The following is a 27,407-nucleotide window of genomic DNA, read 5'->3' as shown; positions in this document are numbered from 1 at the left end:
AGAAAAAAGCAAAAAAGAGTAATAGGATGAGCTCAGTGGTTGAGTGATTGTGGGAGGCCCTGAACTCAGTTTCTATGCTACTAAAACAATAGTAACTACAAACTAGAAACAAAAACCTCTAAAGACAAAACAAACAACAAAAGAAGCAATAAACCTAGGTGTTGTCCCTCTGCCATCACGGTTACATTGTAGGAACTAAGGATAAAAAAGAAACAGATTCTACAAAGAAAGTAACACCGGTCCGATACAGTGAAGGGTGTGGGAGGGAGGGAAGTGGGCTATTCAAGAATCCATTGGTCAGAGTGTGGACCAATTGTTTGAGTTGTATGCCACCGGCCAGCTCCCAAATCGTGATGCGGAGACTTATTATTAGTTTTGGATGCTCGGCCTTAGGCTTGTTTCCAGCTAGCTCTTTCAGCTTAACCTGTTTCTCTTTATCTATGATTTGCCTCAGAGCTCTTTACCTCTTATACTTTCCTGCTCTCTCTGTTTCTGGCTGACCGATGGCTGCTTGGCTTCTGGTCCCAAGTGTCTCCCTTGTTCTCTCCTCTCTTCCTCTCATCCCTCTTTCTCTTGAGTCTAGATTTCTCCTATTTATTCTCTCCCTCTGCCATCCCTGCCTATTCTTTTTCCTGCCTAGTTATTGGTTGTTCAGCTCTTTATTAGATCAATCAGGTGCCTTAGACAGGCAAGGTGAAACAGATGCAACACATCTTTACATAATTAAGCACACATCCTTACCTTGTTAAACAAATGCAGCAACACACTTTTACACAGTTAGAGTAATATTCCGCAGCGTAAACAAATGGAACACATTTTTGTCTAGTTAAAATAATATTCCACAACAGAGTTGAAGTCTCCCTCTTTGATCAGCTCTCTCTTCCTTTCCTCTCTTCCCTCTACTTGGAGGATAAACACAAAAACAATGACTTGGTGTCTTTCTGCAGAAGGCTGTGTGTGGCTTTGGGCACAGATGTGTTTGGATGGTCTGGACGGCCCTGTGTGAACACACCCATGCGTATGTCCAGCCGCTAGAGCAGTTCTTTACCTTGATGGATGAGGGACAGGTTGGCTGTAGTCCTGCCTTCTGCAGGGGTTCAGTCTGAGATCTGTCTCTCCACATACAGTGGAGCCACATGTTCCTTCTGATCGAGGATCAAGGCGGCCAGGGCTATGAGCTGTTCTTCAAGACGCGGGAGCTGAAGAAGAAGTGGATGGAACAGTTTGAAATGGCCATGTGAGTCTCCTTCTCCTGTTGCTTTGTTCGCTCTCCACACCACAAAATCAGCAGCAACAATGAACTAAAAACAAAACACTCAAAAGATAAAAATGAAAAACCTAGAATAGCGGCAGCAGCAAACAAAAAACAAAAGGACAAAATAAAGAACCAAGGCCTCATCGTCTTTCTCCTCTGCCTTTTCCTTCATTCTCTACTCTTTCTTCTTCCGTCCTCGGGTTCTTCCTCCATGTACACACTCCACTCCCACTTTCCCGTCTGTTTCTCTCTTTTTATCTCCTTCTCTTCCTCTGCCTCCTCCTCTACCTGCTTTTCATTCTATTGAGGTGAAAGCTACATAACAAATCCCAAACATCTTATAGCTACAATTCTGTGGCGCTTAAACACTTGTGAAACTTGTAATTATCACCTCTTAGCTCAAAACCCTTTCATCACCCTCAGAGGAGACCCTGGACCCCTTTAACCATCACTCTCCACCCTTCTCCTAGCCTTTGGTACCCGCCCACCTGCTTCCTCTCCCTGTTGATAGTCACAGCACCTTGACTCACAATAGCCTGAAGGTGGATGCAACTCAAACATCCACGCACGGATGCCCAGATTTACTGCGATGCCTTTATGCTGTAGGATGCTCTTCATCCATGTACAGGATGACGTATTGGTTCTTTGCTTTCAAATTCTCTTTTCAGCTCCAACATCTACCCAGAGAATGCCACAGCCAATGGGCATGACTTCCAGATGTTCTCCTTTGAGGAGACCACTTCTTGCAAGGCCTGCCAGATGCTACTCAGGTGTGTATGTGGGAGATACTGTGCCTGGGGCTTGCTCAGACCTCCCTCTGTAGAGAGAGCCTTCGCTGGTCACCTGCCTGAGAGAAGGGAAGCCCTACTGGGGCTTCTTCCACCTGTCTTCCTTCTCCTCTTCCCCCTCATCCTTCGTTTGGATAGTGTCTCCCTTAGTAGCCCAGGCTAGACTTGGATGCACTATCTGCTTTATCCTTCCAATGCTGGGATGGCAGGTGCCCACCACCAAGCTTGGCCTTTGCTTTCTTTCAAAGGACATGTGTTGGTGGTTAGGGTACCAGTAACACCCCATGACTCCCCCTTTATCTGTCTTGCATTCCAGAGGTACATTCTACCAAGGATATCGCTGTCATAGGTGCAGGGCACCTGCACATAAGGAATGTTTGGGGAGAGTGCCTCCATGTGGCCGCCATGGGCAAGGTATTTCTAGGCCAACGTGAGGGAGGCGGGCTGCTTCTCTGTCGGGGGATTTTCTTCTGAGCTATGTACTTTTCCCTTCCGTAGATTTCTCAGGAACTATGAAGAAGGTAAGATCCAATTTCATTCTGTACTTGGGAGATCATAGAGGCTCATGAGAGAGGAACCAGGAGACCCTAGAAATGGGCATTGCCATCCTTGGCTGGACAAGCACAGTGAAGCGCTAAGGATTCACCTGGCTGGGAATAGGTGTCTACTTCTGTCATCTCTTCCTCTAGGACAAGCTACATCGAAGGGCCCAGGACAAGAAAAGGAATGAACTGGGTGAGTGTGAGGAGTGCAACTGGATGCTACTCCAGGAGTGGGAGGAGGCAAACCACATCTCTAGCTGCTCACTGGGTGAACTAGGCGGAGCTGCACTCTGACCCAGCCCCTCACTGGGTAAACTAGGTGGTGTTCCACCCCTGACCACGCCCCAGACCCCTCAATGGTTGAACTTGGTAGGGCCCACCCCTGACCACACCCCTAGCCCCCCTCATTGGGTGAACTAGGTGGGGCTCCACCCTGACCACGCCCCCTCCTGGGTTGGGGGAGGGATTCTAGTCAGGGGCTCTACTTTTAGGCTGCCCTGTGTTCATTGCCTAGTGTGTACACTGCAGTGGGATTGCTGGGGCCTGGGGTAGACACACTTGAGTTCTAGTTTCTCCACACCCTCATCGCCACTTGGTGTTATCCATCTTCTTCAGTTTAGAAGCAGCTTTGAGTGCTCTGTCAACCATGTTGTTTCATCTCCTTCCACCCTCCAGGTCTGCCTAAGATGGAAGTGTTTCAGGAATACTATGGGATCCCTCCCCCGCCCGGAGCTTTTGGAACATTTTTGCGGCTCAACCCTGGGGACATTGTGGAGCTCACTAAGGCAGAGGCTGAGCACAACTGGTGGGAGGTATGGACGGTGACTGCAGGAGGGAGGGGCAAAGGATGAGTGCAAGTGATGCGGAGGGCTCAGGGCACCACCTCGTGAGGTTCTAGAGTGGGTCCCTGCATGACAGGTACGTGGGTGGAGATATCCAGGGATGGCCACCTCCTGGGAGCTGGAACTCCTTGGCAGCTCTAAAGGCCACCACAATGCCTTTAATTCTATGGATTAGATTTTTTATCTTAGGGTGCTTGGGTAGATCTCAGGGCTTCAAGAGTGCTAAGTAACTTTATCTGCTGAGCCTCACTGAGGGATTCTAGGCAGGGGCTCTGACCCTGACTATGCCCCCAGTCCCTCATTTGGAGATTCCAGGCAGGGCCACTGCCTCTGAAACATGTCCCTAGATCCTCATGGTGCATGAGGATATTGAGAGGAGAGAGGGGAATGCATGCATGTGAGTGCATCGTCCTCCCCCCCACCCATACACACACTAATGGATACCTGTTAATTCTGCTTCTGCTTTTGTCTCCTGCTTTTCTAGGGAAGAAATACTGCTACCAACGAAGTAGGCTGGTTCCCCTGTAACAGAGTACGCCCCTATGTCCACGTGAGTGCCTCATTCTGGATTGTGAGGGTCAAGGGTCAGATAGAGGTCTAGCAGACAGAACCATCTAGGGAGGTCACCTTGAGATTTCCTCAGGGATCATCCATGTATCAGTCTTTCAAGCCCCTACCCATCCTGTCCACCATGGCAGGTCACACCTTGTCGAAGCAGGGCTTTGTCTGCTCCGCTGAGTCACTTTGGAGTCAGCATGCAATTGCTAATTGTGGAAACTTTTTGCCTTTTCTGTGAAAAAAACCCACACTTTTCTTGGGGTATTGTATGGGACAAGCAGAGGCCCAGAAGGTGGGCCAGTCCCTGCCTTCTTTCCTAAGCACTAAACTAGGTCCTGTGAAGTCATTATGGCCTCCTTCTTCCTGGTCATGCTCCTGAAGGACAGATCTGTCATTTCCTTTTCAGCGGTTCCCTGTTCATTATTAATTTTTTTCCCAAAATTACAGTTTTAAAAATCAATTCTTGGAGCATTTCGTACATATGTACAATATGTTTTGATCATATTCAGCCTCCATTCATCCCCCTAATTCCTCTCAGATCCACTTATCCCTACCCACTTTGTTCCTCTTTCTCTCTCTCTCTCTCTCTCTCTCTCTCTCTCTCTCTCTTTCTTTCTTCTTCTTCTTTTTTAAAAAAATAATCCTGACTTATCCAGGCATGGTGGCACATGCCTTTAATCCCAACACTCGGGAGGTAGAGGTAAATGTATCTCTGTAAATTCAAGGATAATCTGGTCTACAAAGTGTGTTCCAGGTTAGCCAGAGCTACACCGAGAAACCCTGCCTCAAAGAAACAAAAACAAATAAACAAAAATCCCGAGTTGAATTGTGCTGCCCTTACACTCATAGGTGTGAGGCCACTGACTGGAGTTTGGTTTATGTACCAGAGCCACACCTTCAAATCCAGTAGTCTTGACTCTGTGTGAGTGTGTGGGTGTGCATTCCATGGCTCACATGTGGAGGTCAAAGGACAGCTTGTAAGAACCGATTCTCCCCTTCTACTCTATAGATCCTGGGAATTGAACTTGGATGGTCAGACTTAGGGACAAGGACCTTTACTTACTGATTATCTTGCTGACCCTAAATTAACTACCAGTTAACACCAAAACAATGGTCGTCCTAATGACAGTTTTATGTTCATATCATTATCTTTTGTTCACATTCACCTCCAACTGCCCTCCCCATCCCTCTTCCCCTTCCTCCTCTTCCCTGTCCTCTTCCTGAACACATCCATATGCCTTCAGTGTGAACCTAAATTTCTCTAATGTCAAATGATGTTGTAAGCTTCAAACTCTATCCTTCCTTCCAGATTGGCCATCTCAAGGTTTAGGGCATGATCAGGGTGGAGCCCCCACCTAGAATTCCCCAGTTAGGGGCTGGGGGCGTGGTCAGGGCGGAGCCCTGCCTAGAATCTCTCAGTGAGGGGCTGAGACATAGCTAGGGGTTTATGGACAAGGCTCTGAATCCCATCCCCATCGCTCCCAATAAATCTAAACAACAACACAAATATACATCACTGAAGGCTGAGCATGTGGCTGAGTGGTGGACAGCTTCCTTAGGAGGCACTGTCCCTTTCCCTCTCTACATAGTCATCCATGTGTCCACCTGTCACCTTCCTACCCATCATTGCTGGAAGGCGTGAGTTCTAGGATCTGTGTATGTCAGGAAATCGTTCTTCAGTATTGTTTTAAGTGGTGAATATCCAATGCGTGCAGCCATGGGCTTCATAAAGCCATCGTCATGCATGTGTGTCATGTTGTTCGACTGTTTTCACCCCCCTTGTCCTCTTTCCCGCCTTTTCTCCCTCCCCTTCCTTCACAGTCTTGTTATTTCTGCTCTTTCTCCAGCTGTCTTGCTCCTATTCCTATGCCTTCTATACACCTGCCATGCTAGGCATGCGTCTCTACACCCGCCACTCTAGGCATGCGTCTCTACACCCGCCATGCTAGGCATGCGTCTCTACACCCGCCACGCTAGGCATACACCTGTTATAACATACCGCCATGTTATGCATCTCTCATACCGTGTAGATTTTTGTCCATCATTGAAGGAAATGAATGCCATGCCTGGTGTCCTAGCTTTATTTCTGTTGCTGTGATAAAACACCATGACAGAAAGCAACATGGGGAAGAAATCAGCTTATGATTCCAGGTTACAGCCCATCACTGTAGGGAAGTCCAGGCAGGAACTTCAAACGGCTGCTCACACCACACTGACAGTCAAGATCAGAGAGAAATGGCTGTGTACTTGACTCAGTTTATTCTCCTTATACAGGTCAGGATCCCTGTCCTAGGGAATGATCCACCCATAGTGGGCTGGGCTTCCTACATCAGTTAACACAATGAAGAAAATCTCCCACAGACACATCCGTGGGAAGCTTGATCTTCAGCCTCTCCTTGAGACTGTCTTCTCAGGCGATTCTAGGTTGGGTCATGCTGGAAAAGCAGCCATCACATTTGACTTGAGGTTAATGAATGTGTATTACATGTGATCTATAAACACGAGGGAAGCCAATTGTGTTCTAGGGTTGTTTCCCCATGAATAGCACAGTTCCGGGAACACCACCCATTCAGCAGGTGCTAGTGGAGTGGGTGTGAGTGGGTGTCCCTGAAGTCTTCCAGGTAAGGACTTCTTCTCTGAGTCTGGGTTTTTGTCTGTGTTCCCAGGGCCCTCCTCAGGACCTGTCTGTGCATCTCTGGTGAGTACAATCACATTTCCTTATTTTAAAATGGAGTTTTGTGTGTGTGTGTTTGGGGGGTGTCAAGGGAGAACTAAGGCTGAATGTGGAGGCTTTCAGAACAATTGTTAATTTATTATTTGGATCCCAAGCACTTCTGAGCTAAGAGCTGCTGGGGAGTGACAGGGGAAAGGAAGGTGGCTCTGGGCCATTAAGAAAGTCACAGTGACAGTCAGATGGTGGTGGTGATGATGGTGGTGATGATGGTGATGGTGGCGGTAAGGGTGATGAAGGGGTGATGGTGGTGATAATGGTGGTGATGATGAGAATGGTGGTCATGGCGATGATGGTGGTGATGATGGACATGATGATAGTGGTGATGGTGGTGATGGTGATAATGATGGTGATGATGAGGATGGTGGTGATGATGGACATGATGATAGTGGTGATGGTGGTGGTGATGATGGACATGATGATAGTGGTGATAGTGGTGATGGTGATAATGGTGGTGATGAGGAGGATGGTGGTGATGATGGACATGATGATAGTGGTGATGGTGGTGGTGATGGTGATAATGATGGTGATGATGAGGATGGTAGTGATGAGGAGGAGGATGGTGGTGACGATGGACATGATGATGGTGGTGATGATGAGGATGGTGGTGATGATGATGGTGATGATGAGGATGGTGTTGCTGGTCAAGTTGATGGTGGTGATGGTGGAGAGGAGAGTGTGACTGTGGTGCATGTGATAGTGGTGATAGTAGCTGTGGTGAGGACAGTGATGGTGGTGGCGGTGATGATGATGGTGATTATATAGAAATAGGTTACATTGTGTATACCCACAATATATAAAAATGTACTTGTAATTGTATTATTCATGCTACACATATCATCATAATACACTTTACATATAGTTACACATAGAAATATGGATGCTTCAGCATGTATTGTATAAGGAGACAGACATGGCCGGTGAAACAGCTCAGTGGATAAAAAACGCTTGCTGCTGAGCTGGGGGACCTGAGTTCAGGGAGCAAAACAAGGCTTTGCATCCCTGGTGGGAGGAGAGGACTGGTGCCAAGCTCCATAGGCAACACAACAGCCATAAAGACATTGAAAGGACACAGGCAATCACATCGCAATGCACTCATATTTACATCTGTGCCCAACACAACAACCACCGCCTGCTCATCACATCAATTTCCTTTGTTTCTCTTCTTTCAAAGCTTTCAGTGCTTCTAGTGAGAACTAACGGTTTCGGTTTGGGGTTCCTCCAGTTTTTTGTTTATAGTGTGTGTATGTGTTCATTTTGTGTAAGTAATGTTTTTGTCTGCTTTCCCAGCCAGAATACATACAGAGCAGATGGGTTCAAGGTAGAACTCTGTAACATGATCGGCTGATCATTTGTAACATGGGGGGGGGCCTGCTTGTTTGTTGGGGTTTCTGTCCCTCCCGGTACCCCCACAGCCTGCAAGCCCCAAATAAAATCACACAAAGATCTCTAAAGTTATAAATCTGATTGGCCCATTAGGTCAGGCTACTTATTAGCTCTTGTAGCTTTTATTAACCCACTATTCTGATCTATATTAGCCATGTAGCTCAGTACCTTTTTCAGTGAGGCAGATCACATCTTGTTGCTTCGGTGATCTGGGCAAGAGTGGGAGAAATCAACTTCCTCCTTCCCAGAATTCTCCTGTTCTCCTTGCATCATTTCTACTTTCTGTTTGGTTTTCCTGCCTATACCTTCTGCCTGGCCAATCAGCGTTTATTTAAAACATGATTGTCAGAATACAGACCATTCTCCTGCACCAGAACTCCTACCTTGTTCTTCACCATTGTAGCCTTAGAACTCTTCACATAATAGGTACTCAATAAATGCTTATTAAATATTCAAGCACATAACAAGGAAGGGATAAAGCAGCCCTGTCTAGATTTACCTGCAATTATGCCCTCCCCTCATTTGCAACACATCATTTAAGATTCTGAGCTGTAAATCTAACAATTACTTTGTGACCCCACACCAATATAGACATTCAGAAGATATAGGTAATCACATCATGCTATAGTTATATATTTACATTGGTATTTGGTATTTTTTTTTAGTGCATTCAAAATAAACTGTAGTCTTCGCCTCTGGTTCCAGAACCTTCTACCAACTCCTCAATCCCATTCCTACAGGCATATTTCTCCTGACTAGCCCCAGCACCCACAAGTCTGTTTGGTCTCTGGACTCTCCTGCTGTGGACATTTCCCACTTCGAGTCCCATGCTGTGTGGCCTTTGGTGTCTGGTTCTTACACTGAGTGTGGTGTAGGTCACATTGTGGCCCTGGTTTCATTCCTTTTTCAGTTGACTTCATTTTTCTGGTTTTTAAAACATTGCATTAAATACTATTAATTTATTCTTGGGCTTCCCTTTACTTAAATATTCTTTTTACACTTATTGTGCATATGTGTATGTATGTGTATGCATGTGAATGTATGTGTGCATTTGTGTGTATGTGCAGGTGTGTGTGTGCAGGTCAGAAGATGCTTGTATGTATGTGTGTGTTTGTTTGTGTGTATGTATTTGTGTGCAGGTCAGAAGACAACTTGCGGGAGTTGGTTCTCGTTTCATCCAGTGAATCCCCTGGATTGAACTCAAGTCCCAAGGCTTGGCAGCAAGCTCCTTTATCTCTGAGTCCTCCTGACAGCCTTTCTCTTAACCTTTGCATATGAGGCTGACACCCCACTCGGTTTCTACCCTGGTGCTCACAGAGATGAATGTCTAGTGTGAGCTCAGGAAAATACTCATCAAAGCAAACAGCTAAGTTCCAGGGACCCCCCCAAAAGCCTGAACTGCATGCTAGTCCTTTGCCCCTTGGCATGACTGACTCAGGTTTGTCCCTGTAGGTATGCGGGTCCCATGGAACGAGCAGGAGCCGAGGGCACCCTCATCAACCGCTCTGACGGGACCTACCTGGTGCGGCAGAGGGTGAAAGATACAGCGGAATTCGCCATCAGCATTAAGTAACTTCTCCCTCTCTGCCCACGCCTCCTCTGACCTGGGCTTCTCCCTCCCTGCCCATGCCTCCTTTGACCTGGGTTCCTCCCTCCCTGCCCATGCCCCTCTGACCTGGGTTCCTCCCTCCCTGCCCATGCCCCTCTGACCTGAGATCCTCCCTCCCTGCCCATGCCCCACTGACCTGGGCTCCTCCCTCCCTGCCCATGCCCCTCTGACCTGGGCTCCTCCCTCCCTGCCCATGCCCCTCTGACCTGGGCTCCTCCCTCCCTGCCCATGCCCCTCTGACCTGGGCTCCTCCCTCCCTGCCCATGTTCCTCTGACCTGGGCTCCTCCCTCCCTGGCCATGCCTCCTCTGACCTGGGCTCCTCCCTTCCTGGCCATGTTCCTCTGACTTGGGCTCCTCCCTCTCTGACCACGCCTCCTTTGACATGGGCTCTTTCCTGCATGACCACGCCCCCTCTGACCTGGGCTCCTCCCTCTCTGACCACACCTCTTCTGACCTGTACTCTTTCTCTCTGACCACGCCCCCTTTGACCTGGGCTTGCCAAGGATGTCTAGGCTTTACCTTATGAAAGTGTGCATTGTCTACCTGCACCTTTTATTGAACTACTGCATTCTACCATTTTTACGTCCCTGCTCTTCTCCCCCTTACCTTGTCCCCTCTTCTTTCCCCTCCCCTTGCCCTTGCTTTTTTTTTTTGCCTCTCCTCTTATTTGAGGTCAACGCTTTTAGCTTTGATGTGTGTGTTAGCTGTGGTCTTTGTCTTCCTGTGTCTGGCTTATTACACTTCATAACATCCACCACTTCCTCCGTGTTGTAAATGACAGGGTATCATCGCTTCCATGGCTCGATCAATTCCTGTGTGTGTCTGTCATAGTTGCTTCATCTATTAGTTGATTCTATGTCCTGGGTGTTGTTGATAGTTCTGCAACAAACACAGGCCTGTTGGTATCACATGGCTCTGCTGACCGTTTGCCCTTGGGACGTGAAATCCAGCTGCTTAGGGCAGATCTCGTGGGCCCCAGGCTTCACCGACTTACGTCCCGCCATTGAGCTGTGACTCTGACTTGCACTCTTTAGTTTGTGGACATGTATGTGGGCGTTTGTCCGTGTGTCCACATGTGGAGGCTGTAGGCGGATGTCAGATGTTTTTAAGAAATTAAAAGTTGCATTTATCTATTTGTGTTGTGTGAGGGTGTGTCTGCCACAGCCGGCACGTGGTGGTCTTTGGCAGTTTGGGGGGTCAGGTCTCTCCTTCCACCATGCAGGTCTCAGGGGTTGAACTCCCATTGCTAGTCTTATGGAAACCCTTTAAGCATGGAGCCATCAACAGCCCTTGCTTGAGGCGTCCCCCTCCCCCCTGCCCTGCCTCTGAGACAGGGTTTCTCTGTACAGCACTGACTGTCCTGGAACTCACTCTGTAGACCAGGCTGGCCTCGAACTCAGGGATCCACCTGCCTCCTGAGTACTGGGATTAAAGTCATGCGTCACCACCGTGCCCAGCTTCTCTTTCCATTTTTGTTGTTCTGTAATTCACGATAACAAAACCCCTTTTCTTCCCATCCTGCCTATTCTGCCATCTTTTGTGGGGAAAACATGGTGGTAGGGGCACGGGGCCGTGGGGAAGGCCACCCACACAGGCCAACCTGGCGAGGGCATTTTCTCAACTGGTGATCCCTCTTTCAAAATGACTCTAGTGTGTGCCAAGTTGATGTAAAACTAGCCAGCGCAGAGATGAGTGCTGGGTTCACTTTCTCTTTTTTTGCTTGGTTCAGAGCTTCAGTCCCTGGGATGTTGCCACCCACGTTCAGGGTGGGGCTTGCCCTGTCAGTTAACTGCCTCACAGATAGGCCCAGAGGCTGTCTATGGTGGTTCTAGGTCCTGTCAGCTTGACACTCAGGGAGAAAAAAAACAAACAGCAAACAAGATGAAGAACAGAAGGCTTAGAATAGCAGAGACCCGGAAGGGGTGGATTGCACTGTTGCTGTCTCTAGATGTCAGGGCCCCCTTCCTCTAAGGAGTCCGGCTTGGTCCTTCTTCCATTCTTGGGGCTTCTAGTCTGGGTAGAGGCATGGGAGAGAGCCTCAGACTCAGGACTCAGCCATCTGATTTTCCCTCTCCCTTGTTCCAGGTATAACGTCGAGGTCAAACATATTAAAATCATGACGTCAGAGGGGCTGTACCGGATCACGGAGAAGAAGGCTTTCAGGGGCCTTCTGGTAAGGGCCACTGCCCCCACCCCCACAGAAGCCATTCAGAGAGCGTGAGGCACGTGTCTGCCCCTGTGTCTCAGGGTCCTCACTATGTAGTTAGAGAAGCCCTTCCCAGGGAACCACCGACCATAAACTCATCCCTGTAAGGACCCACAATGTGGGAAAGACAGTTAGGACAGGATAGTGTCAGGTGGTCACAGTGGTATTTGTTGATGTCCAACAGACTGAGCTGGGGAGAAGGTTCATGGATAAAGTTCCTGAGAGCCTGGGTTGGATCCCCAGAACCCATGTAAAAGCCGAGTATGGCGGTGCTTGCCTGTGACCCCAGCTCTGGGGAGTTGAAGACAGACAAGTGGATACCCAGGGCTTGCTTCTGAGATTGGTAGGCAACCAGGAAGCTCCAGGCTCCATGAGAGGCCCTGTCTGAACATATACGGTCTCAGAGTGTGATAAGGGAGGACCCCTGAAGCCCACCTCTGGTCTCCACATGCATGTCCATACCTACATACAGATGTGTGCAAACTCACCCCACCTCCATTCAGCCCACCCTCTGCCTTCCTGTCCCACAGGCTACCAGAGCCCGTATGGTTACAGGTCTCCAAACTGGACCCATTTGACCCAAGCGACTGCCTGTCTTGTTGAGAATTTATGAGCGAGTGTTCACCTGGTGGTTGGTGTACTGTTAATTCTTTTTATCTCCCTCAAGGCATTTAAAACTGATTGGTGTGTGTAAGTCACATGGGCATTACCCATGATCAGTAGACCTTTGAAGAAACTGAGGACATGGACAGAAAATTCATAACTTAAAAAATTACATTTTATTTATTTATTTATTTGTGTGTGTATGTGTGTGTGTGTGTGTGTGTGTGTGTGTGTGTCAGAGGACTCTGTTGAATCAGGTCTATCTTTCCACCATCACATGGGTTCTGGGGCCTGGGGATGGAATGTGTCCCACTGAGCCATCTCACCGACCCTGTGCACCAATTTTATTTTTAATGATATTGGCATTTTTTAGTCTGAAGTTCTTGAATGGGACAGTGGGTGTTTGTGGAACACCCTTGAATTTGGGTCCAACTGATTCTTTGTCATCAGTATGAGCCATTTGTGGGAGAAAAACCCATAAATCCAACAAACTGAGGAGCTGAAATCAAATCTAAAGTCTTTTGCGGAGGTCAGATCTGAGCTACGAATCTCAGCTGCCACTCATGATTAGACTTAGTGTCTCTGTGTCTAAAATGAGAGCGTGCGGGCAAGATGACTCCGTGGGTAAAAGTGATCACCAACTAGGAACACACGTGGTGGAATGGGAGCACTGAGCAAGTTGACCTACGATCTTCACATGCTCTCTGTAACACCCCCCACCCCAGCGTGCTCAACGCTCAGGGTTCCCTGGAAGCCTTGGTAATGTGTGCTGCGCACACTGGCTGGTGCCTATGTGATTATTAGTTTTACAGGCATGGGCACTGACGGGAGGCCTTGACTTTGGTGAACTTATTTGTTAAACTTGACAGGAAGCAAAATGAAGTGGCTGCTTGGAGAAGCGGCCTTGGCTTGAGGTAGTCTACTGTTTACTCTGTTCACCGCTGTGACCAAACACCTGGCGAAGAGGGATGGACAGGTTCTTCCGGCTCAGGAAGGCTGGGGACTGTCCTGGAAGGGGGCATCGTCACACTGCGGCCTTAGAGAGCACAGGGAGATGGATTTTGGCGCCCAGCTTGCTTTCTCCTTTTCATTCTCCCTGGGATGGCAGCCATGGGTAGTGCCACCCACATTTAGGTGGCTCTTCCCACCTCATCTAACTCAGTGCAGCCAGGCCCAGAGGTTTGCCTGACTGTCGCTATGACCCATCGCAGGGCCCCTTCTGCAGACCATCCTGGCTGTTCTAGTAGAGGAAGGAGTTCCCCATCATAGGGAGCTGATTGGACTGCGGATGAGAGCTAAGCTGTGCTCTGCTGTGGGCTGGCCAGCTGGGTTAACAACTGCTCTGTGTGATTTTCCCAGGAACTGGTGGAGTTTTATCAGCAGAATTCTCTCAAAGATTGCTTCAAGTCGCTGGATACCACCTTGCAGTTCCCTTACAAGGAGCCTGAGAGGAGAGCCATCAGCAAACCGCCAGGTAGGAGGACGCCCCCAGGCTGGAGGATTGCACAGCACCTTCTCGGGGTTCCAGGGCCTGCCTGCCCCCACTTTTGGTTTTAGTAACTATTTTTCAAATGCTTATTTATGTGACTTCGTGTGATGTTGGAGGTTTCTCCTTTTATTTGTTAAAGATTCGTTTATATACGTGTCATGTATGTTGCAGAGCAGGTATTGGGTTCACACGTGTCTGTGGGAAGAAGAGTGAGTTTAGCCTTTTGTGACTGCAGGGAATTCAGCCTCTCAGGACGGAAGCACTTTCCCTTGGCCCAGGCATTTCTATGTTGCTCTATATTTGTAGTCTACCCAGTTGATTTCCATAGGTTCAGAGCAATCTGAATGACGTTTTCAAAAATACAAAGACAAGTGCAAATTCTTGGTTCATGGGGTATCCCAGTTTTCTGGTTTCCACAAACCAAGCTTTGCATAGGCTTTGTATTCTTGGCAAACTATCAGACAAGATTCACATAGGGTGGCAAAAGACATCTGCTAAACAAAAGATGGATTAGGGCTGGGTACTAGCACTCCAGAGCCGGATGAGGAGTAGTCCAGTGGGGATTGCTGCTGGGTACTAACACTCTGGTACCAGGCAAGGTGTAGTTCAGTTGGTATGCTGCCGTGTGTGTGTGTGTGTGTGTGTGTGTGTGTGTGTGTGCGCGCGTGCCACATGAGTACTGCCTTAGTTAGGTTTCTATTGCTATGAATAGACACTATGACCACCTCAACCCTTAGAAAGGAAAGCATTTCATTGGGGTGACTGGCTCACAGTTTCAGAGGTTCAGCCCATTATCATGGTGGGGAGCGTGGTGACATGTAGGCAAACATGGTGCTGGCTATATCTTGATCATAAAGCAACATAATGTGGACAGAGGCACTGAGCATGGCTTGGGGATGTATGAGACCTCAAAGCCCACCTGCACAGTGACATACTTCCTCCAACAAAGCCACACCCACTCCAGAAAGGCCACACCTCCTAATAGTGCCATTCTCTATGAACTTAAGGGGTCAATTATATTTAAACTACCATATTCCACGGCCTGGCCCCCAGAATCTTATAATCATATATAATGCAAAATGCATTTAGTTCAACTTCAAAAGTTCCCAAAGTCTATCACAGTCTCAACAATATTTAATAGTTCAAAGTCTCTTCGGAGATTCATGCAATCTCTTAATTATAATCCCTATAGAATCAAAATTTAAAACAAGATCATATATAATGGCACATGATATATGTTACCATTCTAAAACGCAGGAAAGGGGGCACAGTGAGGAAATACTGGACCAAAGTAAGACCAAAAACCAGCTGGATGAACGCCAAACACTGCATCTCTGTGTCTGATGTCAAGGTGCTCTTCAGATCTCCAACTCCATTCTGCTTTGTTGACTGCAACACGCTCATTCTCTTGGGCTGGTTCCACTCTTTGTTAGCAGCTCTCCTCAGCAGGTGTCCCACGACTCTGGCATCTCCGATATCTTGGGTTCTCTAAGGCAACCTAGGTTCAACTTCACAGCTTCACACAATGGTCTCTTGGGCCTCCATTCAGGAACGTCCCTGGTATATTCCTGGCCTCAGTGACTTTCTTTAGGCACAGAGGCAAATTCCATAACCCATTTCTTCTCTCCTTAATTCTAAAGCCAGAACCATGTGGCTGAAGCTGTCAACCTCTGCTTCTTGCTGGAGCTGGATCATGGCTCCTTGTTCAGTAACCTCTTCACCGGCTTTCTGTTTTTGATTGTTGCCTTTACTGCCTAAGCTTGGCTGTTTTGGAACTTGGTCTGCAGACCAAGCTGGCCTTAAACTCAAGAGACACACTTGCCTCTGCCTTCTGAGTGCTGGAATTAAAGGTGTGCACTACCATACCCAGCCCAAAGCTTTTCTTTAGGTCCTTTTCACAAGTCAGAAACTTATCTGGGTGGGATCTTCCCTGAGGTCACCATTCCCTTTATCCAGTTTCTTAATCTTTTATCTACTTGAACACAGGAGTTAGCTCCATTTTATTTCCTGGTGCCCCTTCTCTCAGTCTGTACATTTTATATTTCTGTTCTCTCAGCTTGCTTCTTTTCATTATAAATCTTCATTAGAGTTACCACTATTAGCCGTACGACAGAGTCTTTATTAGGTTGTTTGGAGATTTTTTTTTTCTGTGAACACAATTAATTCAAAACTCTTCATTTTAGCCTCAGGCAGACTTTTTGGACAAGGGCAAAAAGTAGCCACATTCTTCATCAAAATATCACAAGTACAATCTCTAGGCAACATTCTGTCCATAGTTCAGATAACTAAGCACTACTGCCTTCCACGCCCCTACTAGTATGGCCAATTAAGCCATGCTTAAGGCATTCTACTGCTTTCCTAACCCAAATTACCAAAGTCCAAATCCTTCCAAACAAAAATATGGTCCAGCTTATCACAGCAATACCCCAGTTCCTGGTACCAACTTCTGTCTTAGTTTGGGTTTCTATTGCTGTGAAGAGACACCATGACTACAACAACTCTTATACGTTGGGGTGATTGCTTACAGTTTCAGAGGTTCAGGACATTATCATCACATCAGGGAGCACAGCAGCATGCAGGCAGACATGGAACAGACTACATCTTCATCAGAAGGCAACAGGAAGTGAACTGAGACACTGGGCATGGCTTGGGCATGTATGAGACTTCAAAGCCTGCCCCCACAGGGTCACACTTCTTCCAACAAAGCCACACCCACTCCAGCAAAGCCACACCCACTCCAGCAAAGCCACACCCACTCCAGCAAAGCCACACCTCCTAATAGTGCCCTCCACTATGAGCCTGTGGGGGCCAGTTGCACGCAGACTAACACAAGAACAGTTCTGTAGTGTAGATGGCATTGTAGCCCCTGGAGCTGGAGTTACAGGTGGTTGTGCGCTGTCCAGCTTGGGTGCTGGGAACTGAACTCAGGCCCTCTGGAAGAGCAGCAAGTGTTCTTAATCACTGAGCCATCTCTCCAACCCCTATTTTTAATTTTTAATCGTGTGTATACATGTGTGTCTGTGTATGGCTCTGTGAACTTGAGTGCAGTGTCCACAGAATCTGGAAGAGAGTGTTGGATTTCCAGGAACTGGAGTTACAGGTGGTATTGGGTACTGGGAGTTGAACCCCTGATCCACCTCTCTAGCCACTCTTAATCACTTTTTAAAATATAATTAGCTCTCTCTGTGTATCTGGGTTTAAATATGAAGGTTAAGGACTCAGATGTGCAGAAATTGACTGTACATAAAACACTATTAAAATGATTTAAAGCCTGGTCTCACCAGGTATGATCTTCTTCTTTCTTTTATGCCCTGGCAATACTGAAGCATGCATGGGCAGCCCGTATATGGCAGTTCTGCTGAACTTGTACATAATGGGTTTCACGGTTTAAGTTGATGAGGATGACTGACCAGGTCTCTTCCTCAAGAGGGCACCAGATCTCATTACAGATGGTTGTGAGTCACCATGTGGTTGCTGGGAACTGAACTCAGGAGAGGCAGAAGAGTAGGCAGCGCTCTTAACCACTGAGCCATCTCTCCAGTGTTTTATGTGTTTGTTCACGTGTACTCTGCTCACTTTTCTCCACTCTTATTCTGCCTGAGACCCCTCCCCACACGCACTCTCCTAGGGAATGGTGCCACTCACGGTGGACTGGATCTTCCTCATCAATTCACTTTATTAAGACAACCCTCATAGACACGCCCACAGGCCAACACAATGCAGACATCCCTCTCAGAGACTCTCTCCTCAGGTTATCCTAGGTTAACTATCACAGAAGCCCTTCATCTAGGCGGCACCATCCGGAGAGCATGCCTGCTCTCTGCACTGTCCCGAGATGATGCCTGGTGTTTGTCTCAGATGCTTAGACATTTCATTTTCTCTTCACAGCTGGAAGCACCAAATATTTTGGTACTGCCAAAGCCCGCTATGACTTCTGTGCCCGGGACCGATCAGAACTGTCACTTAAGGAGGGTGACATTATCAAGATCCTCAACAAGAAGGGACAGCAAGGCTGGTGGCGTGGGGAGATCTATGGCCGGGTGAGGCAGGAGGGGGGATGGTTGACTAGGTGGGGTATGTGGTATGCAGCTTGGCTGTGAGGGGATAGAGTATGTCTCCCATGCTCACCCCTAGTCAGAGGATCAGAAGGACGCTGAGATTTAAGATTTAACATATTTTCCCTGCCCACATTTATTTATTGAGAAACTTCTATGAGCTAGAGATTTTTCTGAGTGCAAAGGGAGCATTGTCCAGTTGCTATCTTTATGAGACAATGTTTAGTGAGATCATGTGGACCTCTAACCAGACAGTCACACCAGGGAGTGGGCAGGATGGTGACAGGAAATAGGACCTAAGAGAGCTCCTCATCCACCCTTCTAGACATTAGGGTGATGAGAGACTAGGTGGATAAGGAATGAAAAGGTTAAATGGATAAAATGACAGCCAGCAGGCCGGAGAGGTTCTCAGCTGGTAAAGTGCTTGCATTACAAGTTTAAAGACCGAGTTCAATCCCCCAGAACCATTCATCCATTAGTTCATTCATTGCCCAGAACCCACCCATCCATCCACCCACTCATCAACCCACTCACTCATTCACCCATGCATCCATCTATTGGCATACTTATCATCCACCCATCCACCCATCTATCCATCCATCCATCCATCCATCCATCCATCCATCCACTCATCAACTCACTCACTCACTCATTCATCCATCCATGTATTCATCCATCCACCCACCCACCCATCCACCCATCCACCCACCCACCCATCCATCAACCCACCCATCCACCCAACCATCCACCGATCCATCCATCCATCCATCCATCCATCCATCATTCACCCACTCACCCATCTATCCACCTGTCTTCTCAACATTACAAGAAATATTTAATAAAGTGTTTACTAAACACTGGGGCCTACTCTAGGCTCTTGGGAGTCTGGTGAGTAGGAGACAAAACCCTCCACCCTTGTCAACCTTATACTGTGATGGGGGAGGGGAGTTGGCTTAGCAATTAATCCTGTCAATAAGCAGAATATGTAATCATTTATGATTACATCTTGATTACATAATGCTGATGGGTTCTCTGGAGAACAGTCAAGGAAAAGGTGGTAGTTGTGTGTGGAGTGGGTGGGGCTTATCAGGGTAACTGGAAAGCTTCACTGACACATGAGCAGAGACTTGAAAGACAGAGGGCTATCCTCGGTCATGCATGGTGGAATGTCAACAGGTGTGAAGGTCCCAAGGCAGGAGGGGTCTAGCCTACTGTGATGAGGACTGAAGACGGCTAGTTTTCCTCATGGGGTTCTCTTCTCCCTCCAGATTGGCTGGTTCCCTGCCAACTATGTGGAGGAAGACTATTCTGAATACTGCTGAGCCTGGTGCCCTACAGGACAGAGAGAGAGGCAGATGTATGCTGAGTCCAGGACGCCGGCAAGGTCGAGGGGCCATGAACAGTCCTCAGTGGTAGAGCTTCCGGATGCAGAGCAGACAGCCAGTGGCCAGCTGGCAGGCTTCCCAGGATGAAGGATGGTTAATTTATAACACACTGATTGTCTCGAATGCCCCAAGGAAGATGGGGCTTGAGGCAACTGCTTCTAATAAAATGAGAAGAACAGGCATTGGTGTGCTCCAGACCATCTATAAGGGGAGCCACGGGTGGGTGCTCATTGACAACAGTTCACTCAGCAGCACTGTCACCTTTCTCAGCCTTTACAGTATAGGTTGAGAGGGACCTGGGATTCCTCCCTAGCAGGAGAGAGTGCTGTGCTTATGGGGCTGGGATTACAGAGATCAAGTCTACACCTCTCCCTCCCTTCTTTTCTGTCCTCTGTGCTGAAGATGGACATCTTGGCCCTAGTGTTGTAGGCAGACACACCACTTCTGAGCTCCTCACTGGGGATTCTAGGCGGGGCTTCACCCTGACCACGCCCCCAGCCCCTCACTGGGGGATTCTAGGTGGGGCTGCACCCCTGACCACATCCCTGGCCCCCACTAAGGGATTCTAGGAGGGAGCTCCACTGCTGTACCATAACGCTAGTCACTTTTAGTCACTTTAAAATCTTTGAGACAGGGTGTTGCTCTATAGCACAGACTGGTCTTGAACTCATTCTAGGCCAGGCTGACCTTCAACTTGTCATCCTCCTGCCTCAGCCTTTTGAACTTCCTAAACAACAAACTTTTTATCAGCATTCCTTTTTTAAAAAACAATCTTTTTTAATTTACCTTCCAATCCCAGTTCCCCCTCGCTCCCCTCCTTCCACTCCCCCAACACCTCCCCATTGCACCACCACCCACTCCTCCCATGGGGAGTCAACAGTCTGTCACATCATGTTGAGGCAGGACCAAGGCCCTCCCTGTTCTCTAAGACCGTTTGTTTGTTCCTGGCTGCCCAGACTCCCAAAATAAGTAAACAGAAACTGTATTAATTAAATCACTGCTTGGCCCATTAGCTCTAGCTTATTATCTAGCTCTTACATCTTAATCTAACCCATTTCTATTATCTGTGCATCGCCATGTGGCTGTGTGGCTTAACTGGCAAGGTTCTGGCATGTCTGTTCCTGGTAATGGCTACATGGCATCTCTCTGACTCCACCTTCTTTCTCCCAGATTCAGTTTCATTTTCCCCACCTAGCTCTATTCTACCCTATCACAGGCCAAGGCAGATTCTTTATTCATTAACCAATAAAAGCAACACATATACAGAAGGACCTCCCATACCATTTCCCTTTTTCTGTTTAAATAAAAAAGTAGGTTTTAAATTTAGCACAGTAAAATTACATATAACAAAACAGGTATCAAGCACGAATTGCAGTTACAATATTTATATCTACCTTATCTTTTATCATAACTAAGGAAAACTATAACTATCTATTCTTCAACTCCACCAAAGACCCCAGAAGGATATAATATTACCTAAGTTGACAGGAAGTTCATTGTAAGCAACTTCCAAAACTCTAGAATTGACAGAGACATCTCATTGCCTGGACAGTCACCTAAAGTTCTTCTGTTTTGTTGGGGCATCCAATCTTCAGCCAGCAGGCCCATAGTATCTGGCAGACTTTTCCATGAAGCAGGAAATTTGAAGAACTGTTCTGCCTTGTAATGGCAAAGTCCATCAGTTGCTTTCTTCTGTGTCCTGTAGACTGTCTGGCAGACTCTTTCCTGAAGCAGAAACCCTGAAGGTGATCTCACCATTAGGCAAGTTCAGCAGTCTTTTTTTTTTCTGTGAGTCCTGCATGTCTAGCTCATTAGGTAGTCCAGGCAAGAGCAGTTTCTTGCCCAAATGGCTAGCAAACTCCATAAGGAGCCTCTTTGATGCCCATCTTCCTCTTGAAGTAATTGGTGCTGTAGGGAGCAGATGTGTCTCATTGTCATGAAAAGTTCTAAGTTTTAAAAACATTTTAAATGCCATATTCTGTAGTCTTTGAAAGATTTGAAGATTATCTAACTGAAATATATATATGTATATATATTTAGAAAAACTAACATGACTATAAACTTGACCATTATAGATGATTATCTATTAACCTGTATTTCTTAATTATACATTATATTTTTAAATGAGCTGTACAAATGCAATACTTTAATCAAGAGCAGAAATATATATATACCTTTAATTTGTATCAACAAACCAAGATCCATACCACTGCAAATCTCTTTAGCATATATATCCCCCTTTAAATCTAAACAAACATTTATAAACAATATTTGGGAATTTGGGTGTAGTTCTCTCCAAACTGCTTCCTACTTTTTGTTGGATGAAGTAATATTTGAGGGTGTTCATGGCAACTTTTCAGAGGGTGCATCAAACCATATCAGTCTGGAATTAATTCACAGGTTCTCATTGATGTTCTTTTCTGCGGAAACGAAAAAAAGCCATGAGGTACAAACAAACCCATGTGTATAATTTTATTACAGGGAGGGGCATGCAGGATGGTGAAGGTGGGGAACAGGAAGGAGAAAAGAGAGCAAAAGTACCGCGCTTTGCCTTTTAAAGGCCACCCCAGCATACGCGCATCAGACGCTGCTTTCTGCATCTGCATCTCCACATGGGGGCCCTTTGCGTTGGATGCTGGGTACATGTGCTTCTGGGAAATGAAGTATTCCAAGTCAGGCGGGCGATACTGTACTCTGTGCCTGTGCACAGGGGCCTCCTGGGAAATGTAGTTCCCCAGGAGAATAACACTCATCTTCTGTGGAAACAAAAGCAGAACCTCTTTTCTAAAACAACATATCCTTAGACTCAAATTCTGAAGTCAAGATACCTTTATGTTTGGTTTAACATAGCAGTCCATACAAGGAAATGCTTCTCTGTACTTAGCTCCTTCACAATTAAAAAATTCAAAGAAAACACAATAATATACATAATCCAGACTCTGTATATATATTCCATCTTTTACATGGCTTATTTTCCTATATTCCTATTATTTTTTCTACAAGTTTACTCTGTCTCTTTAAAGACTTGGTTTTATTTTTTTTAAAAGTGATTTATTTCTTTTTATAACTTTCTATACTCTTTTTCTTCTCTCTCCTAAGCCTATGTACATTTTTTAAATATACTGTGTCTCATTTAGAGGTCTTTTATGTCTGAATCTGTCATTATTATATATCTACAAACCTTCTCTGTTATGGAGAGCTTTGAAAATGCTAAGCATCTTGGTCTCAGTGGCCCTGAGTGCTGGTTCCCCCTCTCTCAGGCTTTAAATATGGTGGAGGCAGTTCACCATAGGTTCTAGGACCACCAGGTAGGAGCTATCCTCACCACCTCAACTCTGGGTAGCACTGTGCAGCATATAAACCCTTTTTATCTGAGTAAAAGCTAAATCTGCCATGCCACTCACTGCATGGCCTGGGAATATCTCTGTGTATGGCAGTGGAAATCCACCATGCTCTCCTGCCTGTGCATGCCTAGCAGGCTCCATCTCACCACCTGCCCAGGCAGGGTGTGCTGAGCCCTGGGCACGGTCTCAGCTTCTTTCCTCTCGACTCCGAGTGGGCACATAAGCATCCAGACTTGAAGTGGGTGGCAGGCATCAACCCTAAAAAAAGAGCCAAAGTTTGTGCTGGCACCACGAACCAGGAAGCTGCCATTTCAAAACCGCATGGTTTTTTGTTTTTTGTTTTTGCTACTGCGGAATCAGGAAGACCTCTTTTAAAGAAGCCACCAGCAAACAGAGCAAGAAGTTGCATTAAACTTTTGTTGTTTTGCGACTAGGATTCCTTTCCAAACTTTCTCAGGTTTTGTGTGGATTTAGCCACATTGGAGTGCCAATTTGTTGTAGAGACTGCTTGTTTATTCCTGGCTGCCCAGACGTCAGAAGTAACCACACAGAAACTGTATTAATTGAATCACTGCTTGGCCCATTAGTTCTAGCTTCTCATTAGCTACCTCTTACATCTTAATTTAACCCATTTCTATTAATCTGTGTATCACCACGTGACTGTGGCTTACAAGAAGGTTCTGGCATGTCTGTTCCCAGCAGCAGCTACATGGCGTCTCTCTGACTCCACCTTCTTTCTCCCAGATTCAGTTTAGTTTTTCCCACCTAGCTCTATTCTACCCTATCACAGGCCAAGGCAGATTCTTTATTCATTAATTAATAAAAGCAACACACATACAGAAGGACCTCCCACACCATTCCCCACCACATCTAGGCTGAGCACAGTATCCCTCCATAGCAAATGGGCTCCAAAAAGCCAGTTCACGCACTAGGGATAAATCCTGACCCCACACCCCAAGCTGCACAATTGTCTCCCACATCAGAGGGCCTAGTTTGGCCCTATGCAGATTCTCCAGCTTTCAGGCCAGAGTCCGTGAGCTCCCAGTAGTTTGGGATTAGCTGTCTTTGTGTTTTTCCCCATCATGGTCTTGACCCCTTTGCTCATTTTATCACTCCTCCCTCTCTACAACTGAACTCTGGGAGCTCAGCCCAGTGCTTAGCTGTGGATCTCTACATCTGCTTCCATCAGTTACTGGATGAAGGTTCTATGATGGCAATTAAGGTGGTCATCAATCTGATTACAGGGGAAGACCACTTCAGGCATCCTCTCCACTATTGTTTAGAGTCTTAACTTGGGTCATCCTTGTGTATTCCTGGGAACTTTCCTCGCACCAGGTTTCTCGCTAACCCCGTAATGACTCCCTCTATCAAGATATCTCTTTCCTTGTTCTCCCCCTCTGTCCTTTCCCCCAACTTGACCATCTTGTTCCCTCATGTTCTCCTCCCCCTTCCCTTCTTCTTTCTTCTCTCCCCTTCCACCCTTCTCCCTCCCTCATGCTCTTAAATTTACTCAGGAGATCTTCTTTATTTCCCATTCCCAGGGGTATCCATGTGTCTCTCTCTTAGGATTCTCCTTGTCACCTAGCTTCTCTAGGGTTGTGGACCATCATTCTTGATTTGCTTTTCTTATAATAGAAGTTAATATTTTGAGTTCCCTCCTTCCACATTATGCTGAGCAAAGGAAACAATTTTCATATATACTCTCCAAAAATCTAGCTAAAATCCTACAACCCTTGTCCCTGGTGTGCTGGGGAGACAACTGGCTTTCTTCTGTCACCTCACTTCCTGCAGGGACATTGCTTGCACTGGAGCCCTTGACACGTGTCAGACACAGGCTGAGTTTTCTTTGCCTGCCGCATAGAACAGCTGCACTCCGGTTTACCCAGGGTCATCTTCCCATTGCCCTGGTGTCATGACCCATGTCCTAGCTTGGTTTTGCTGCTGTCGCAAACAACCTGACTAGAAGGGAAGGGAAGGATTTGTGTTTGGCTGCACTTCCTGGTCACAGTCCATCACTGATGGAAGTCAGGGCAGGAGCTGAGTTGGGAACTGAAGCAAAGGCCATGAAGAATGCGCTTAGGGCTGAGCTGGCTTTCTTACAGCCCAGGATCTCCTGTCTAGGGATGGAGCTACTTATAGCAAGCTCTGTCAGTCAAGACAATCTCTCTCAGACAGGGCCGCAGGTCAGTCTGGTCTGGTCAGTCCTTCAAGGTAGATTCTCTCAAAGCAGCTGTAGTAAGTTGGCAGCTAAAGCTAACTAGGACACTCTGTTCCAGTCTCCAAAGTGTCACATTAGTGTGGCACTTACTCTTCTTATCGGTGGGGTAAAATAGACTAACTAAAGCCGCTTAAGGCAGGAAGGTTTATTGTGGCTCATGGTTGCAGGGTACTGTCCTTCGTGGAAGGGAAGACATGGTGGCAAGTGTGTGAGGTGCCTGGTCACAGGGCATTCACAGGCAGGAAGCAGAGAGATGAGTTCTCAGTCCAGCACCCCAGCCCTTAGGATGTGTTATGGTAAAAATAAAATGCCACAGGTCCCCGAGTGATGGCAGTGGGCATGAGACTCACGGTGGGTCCCATGAGGAGCCTCAGCCATGGTGGATGAGAGACAGAGATGTATTAGGGATGTCATGCAGAGAAAGAGGGTATTTATTTAGTGGGTTATAGAGGGGAAAGGAAAAGTGGGGAAGGGGAGAAGGGAGAAGAGCAGAGGGAGAGAAAGAGAGAGAGTTCTCTTTTTCTTTTCTTTTCGACCACTTGTAAGTGTTCATAGCCATGAGAGACTACTCAGAGCAGCCTCGCCTCTCTGGCTTTCAAGTCACCCAGACCAGGCCCAGTCAGGCTTCGACACCCTGCCTGTAGAGAGGAGATGTCCTTCTATAGGCCCTGTGGTGTTCATCCACTGTTTTTGCGGTTTTTCACATTTTCAGCTCTGGAATATAAACCCTCAGACTATCAGCTCTGCTGGTGTCCCACTGGCTCCACTTTTCCTCAAACTATCCCTGCCACTGCTAGCCCTAGTGTGGAAACTGACAAGATTAGTCAGATCCAGGAGGCAGCTGTTTTCAGTTCTAGACTTTGCTCCCCACCATGACTTTTGGTGCAGCAGCTCAGCAACAGGGCAGATCACACCTCTAGGTCTCTCTTGTTATGTTTAAAACTCCCATGGCTCAAAAACGTGACTTCTCCATGCAACATGTGACTGCCGCCATTTTGACTGTGGTCAGGTGACTTCACTGCCATCTTAACTGAGAGCCAGGTCAGGTGATCAAGTCCCGCCATCTTCACTGAGGTATTCCCTGCCTGGTCCCCTGGTGCTGACTCTGTTGCATGTGTGTTTTGTGCAGTGGTATGCCTTTAGTAGGGCCCTCCAAAGCATCCACTTCACCAAATTCCTGTTCACTCTCTGTGTGTATGTGTGTGTGAGCATACATGTAACCTAAATGCACCTATGTTTACTGTCAAATGTTATAATTGTCTGTTCATTGTATCTCATTTTAGACTATAAAGCAATAAGTCTCATGTTTTAAATTGGTATATACTTTTAAGTCTCTTAACCCAACCTTGCTTTACCTGTTAAGTTGAGAGCCAATACAGTCAAACTCAGACCCAACTCTCCAGACAGATTCTATACTGTAGTTATAACTCATCTATACCTGATAAACAGCCCTCAGCTGGTCAGAGATCTGGGGAATATGGCATTTAAATGCTTAAATGTTAAAATACTTTTCATAACAAAAGAGACAGGTTGGTTCCTAGCAGTACTCTATTTCCTCCAAAGAAGACAGAAGGCAAATGGGCACAGAACATCCATCCGTAATTTTCTTCAACTGCCAAGTGCTGACCACTGGGCAAAATTGCCTTTCATCTAAACTCAAGATCTCCAGACAGTGAACAGAATCGCTAGAATTGACAGCTTAGCTGCTTGGGTCAAGGTAGGTTTGTCTTCCTACAGATTTCTAGCCCACAGGATCTTCTAGAGCCTGGCAGGCCCTGCGCTATACAGCAAAAGGCAAATGTGACCTTCAGCAACCATGGATGGTTCTGAGGAGTAGCTCTAGGCACAACCAAGTAAGTTCTCTGCCATTTTAAAATCAATAACTCAAGTAAAAATTTATCCTTCTCAAAGATCTCTGATGCAGTTTGACAGCTGAGAGGTTTTGTCATTTAAAAGGACAATCTTACCAAACAAATTTCACCAAAATACAAATACAAGTCATTAAGGTGTGTACCTGCAAGTTGTAAAAGTGTGAGGACAAGTGCATGCTATCAAATTTCTCTCTCATGCTGCCTTCCATAGTCTTAAAAATACTTTTCATTGTTCAAAATCATCTGTCACAGTTATTTTGATACAATGCATATGTCCAAAACCTATGTTTTCATAAACTTGAAGAATTCTTATGAGTTCCAGGGAGCCAAACTGAAGGATCCATCTTGAACAGGTCAGATACACCCCTCTCAATTCCCTGGTCCTAAAGTTTTTCTTTCCTAAACTTAACTTTGTCCTCTGCTCTGCCAGTACCTTAAACAGGTGTAAGAGACACCAGACATTTCCATACCACAAACGCTGGACAGGAACAAAGAGACCAGATAAGCCAGGATATAACCAGCAC

The 27,407-nt window shown here is 46.7% G+C and overlaps 1 protein-coding gene across 1 annotated transcript in view; it reads left to right on the top strand.

The window, feature by feature from the left end:
• Positions 1 to 19,632, top strand: part of Vav1 (vav guanine nucleotide exchange factor 1) — a 46,168-nt gene extending 26,536 nt beyond the window's left edge. Inside the window, exons 15-27 of the mRNA XM_087909229.1 lie at positions 1,128 to 1,237; positions 1,924 to 2,025; positions 2,360 to 2,457; positions 2,542 to 2,564; positions 2,733 to 2,778; positions 3,261 to 3,397; positions 3,912 to 3,977; positions 6,652 to 6,683; positions 9,555 to 9,671; positions 11,798 to 11,885; positions 13,881 to 13,995; positions 17,899 to 18,050; positions 19,334 to 19,632. Of these exons, the coding sequence (XP_087765355.1) occupies positions 1,128 to 1,237; positions 1,924 to 2,025; positions 2,360 to 2,457; positions 2,542 to 2,564; positions 2,733 to 2,778; positions 3,261 to 3,397; positions 3,912 to 3,977; positions 6,652 to 6,683; positions 9,555 to 9,671; positions 11,798 to 11,885; positions 13,881 to 13,995; positions 17,899 to 18,050; positions 19,334 to 19,387 (1,140 nt within the window). The 3' untranslated portion in view covers positions 19,388 to 19,632. The remainder of the gene's footprint in view (positions 1 to 1,127; positions 1,238 to 1,923; positions 2,026 to 2,359; positions 2,458 to 2,541; positions 2,565 to 2,732; positions 2,779 to 3,260; positions 3,398 to 3,911; positions 3,978 to 6,651; positions 6,684 to 9,554; positions 9,672 to 11,797; positions 11,886 to 13,880; positions 13,996 to 17,898; positions 18,051 to 19,333) is intronic.
• The last annotated feature ends 7,775 nt before the right edge of the window (positions 19,633 to 27,407 follow it).

This window comes from Myodes glareolus, chromosome 8, assembly GCF_982192425.1.
Source record: "Myodes glareolus chromosome 8, mMyoGla1.1, whole genome shotgun sequence".
NCBI lineage: Eukaryota > Metazoa > Chordata > Mammalia > Rodentia > Cricetidae > Myodes > Myodes glareolus.
Note: the sequence above shows the minus strand (reverse complement) of the source record. Positions and strands in the feature narration are given on the sequence as shown.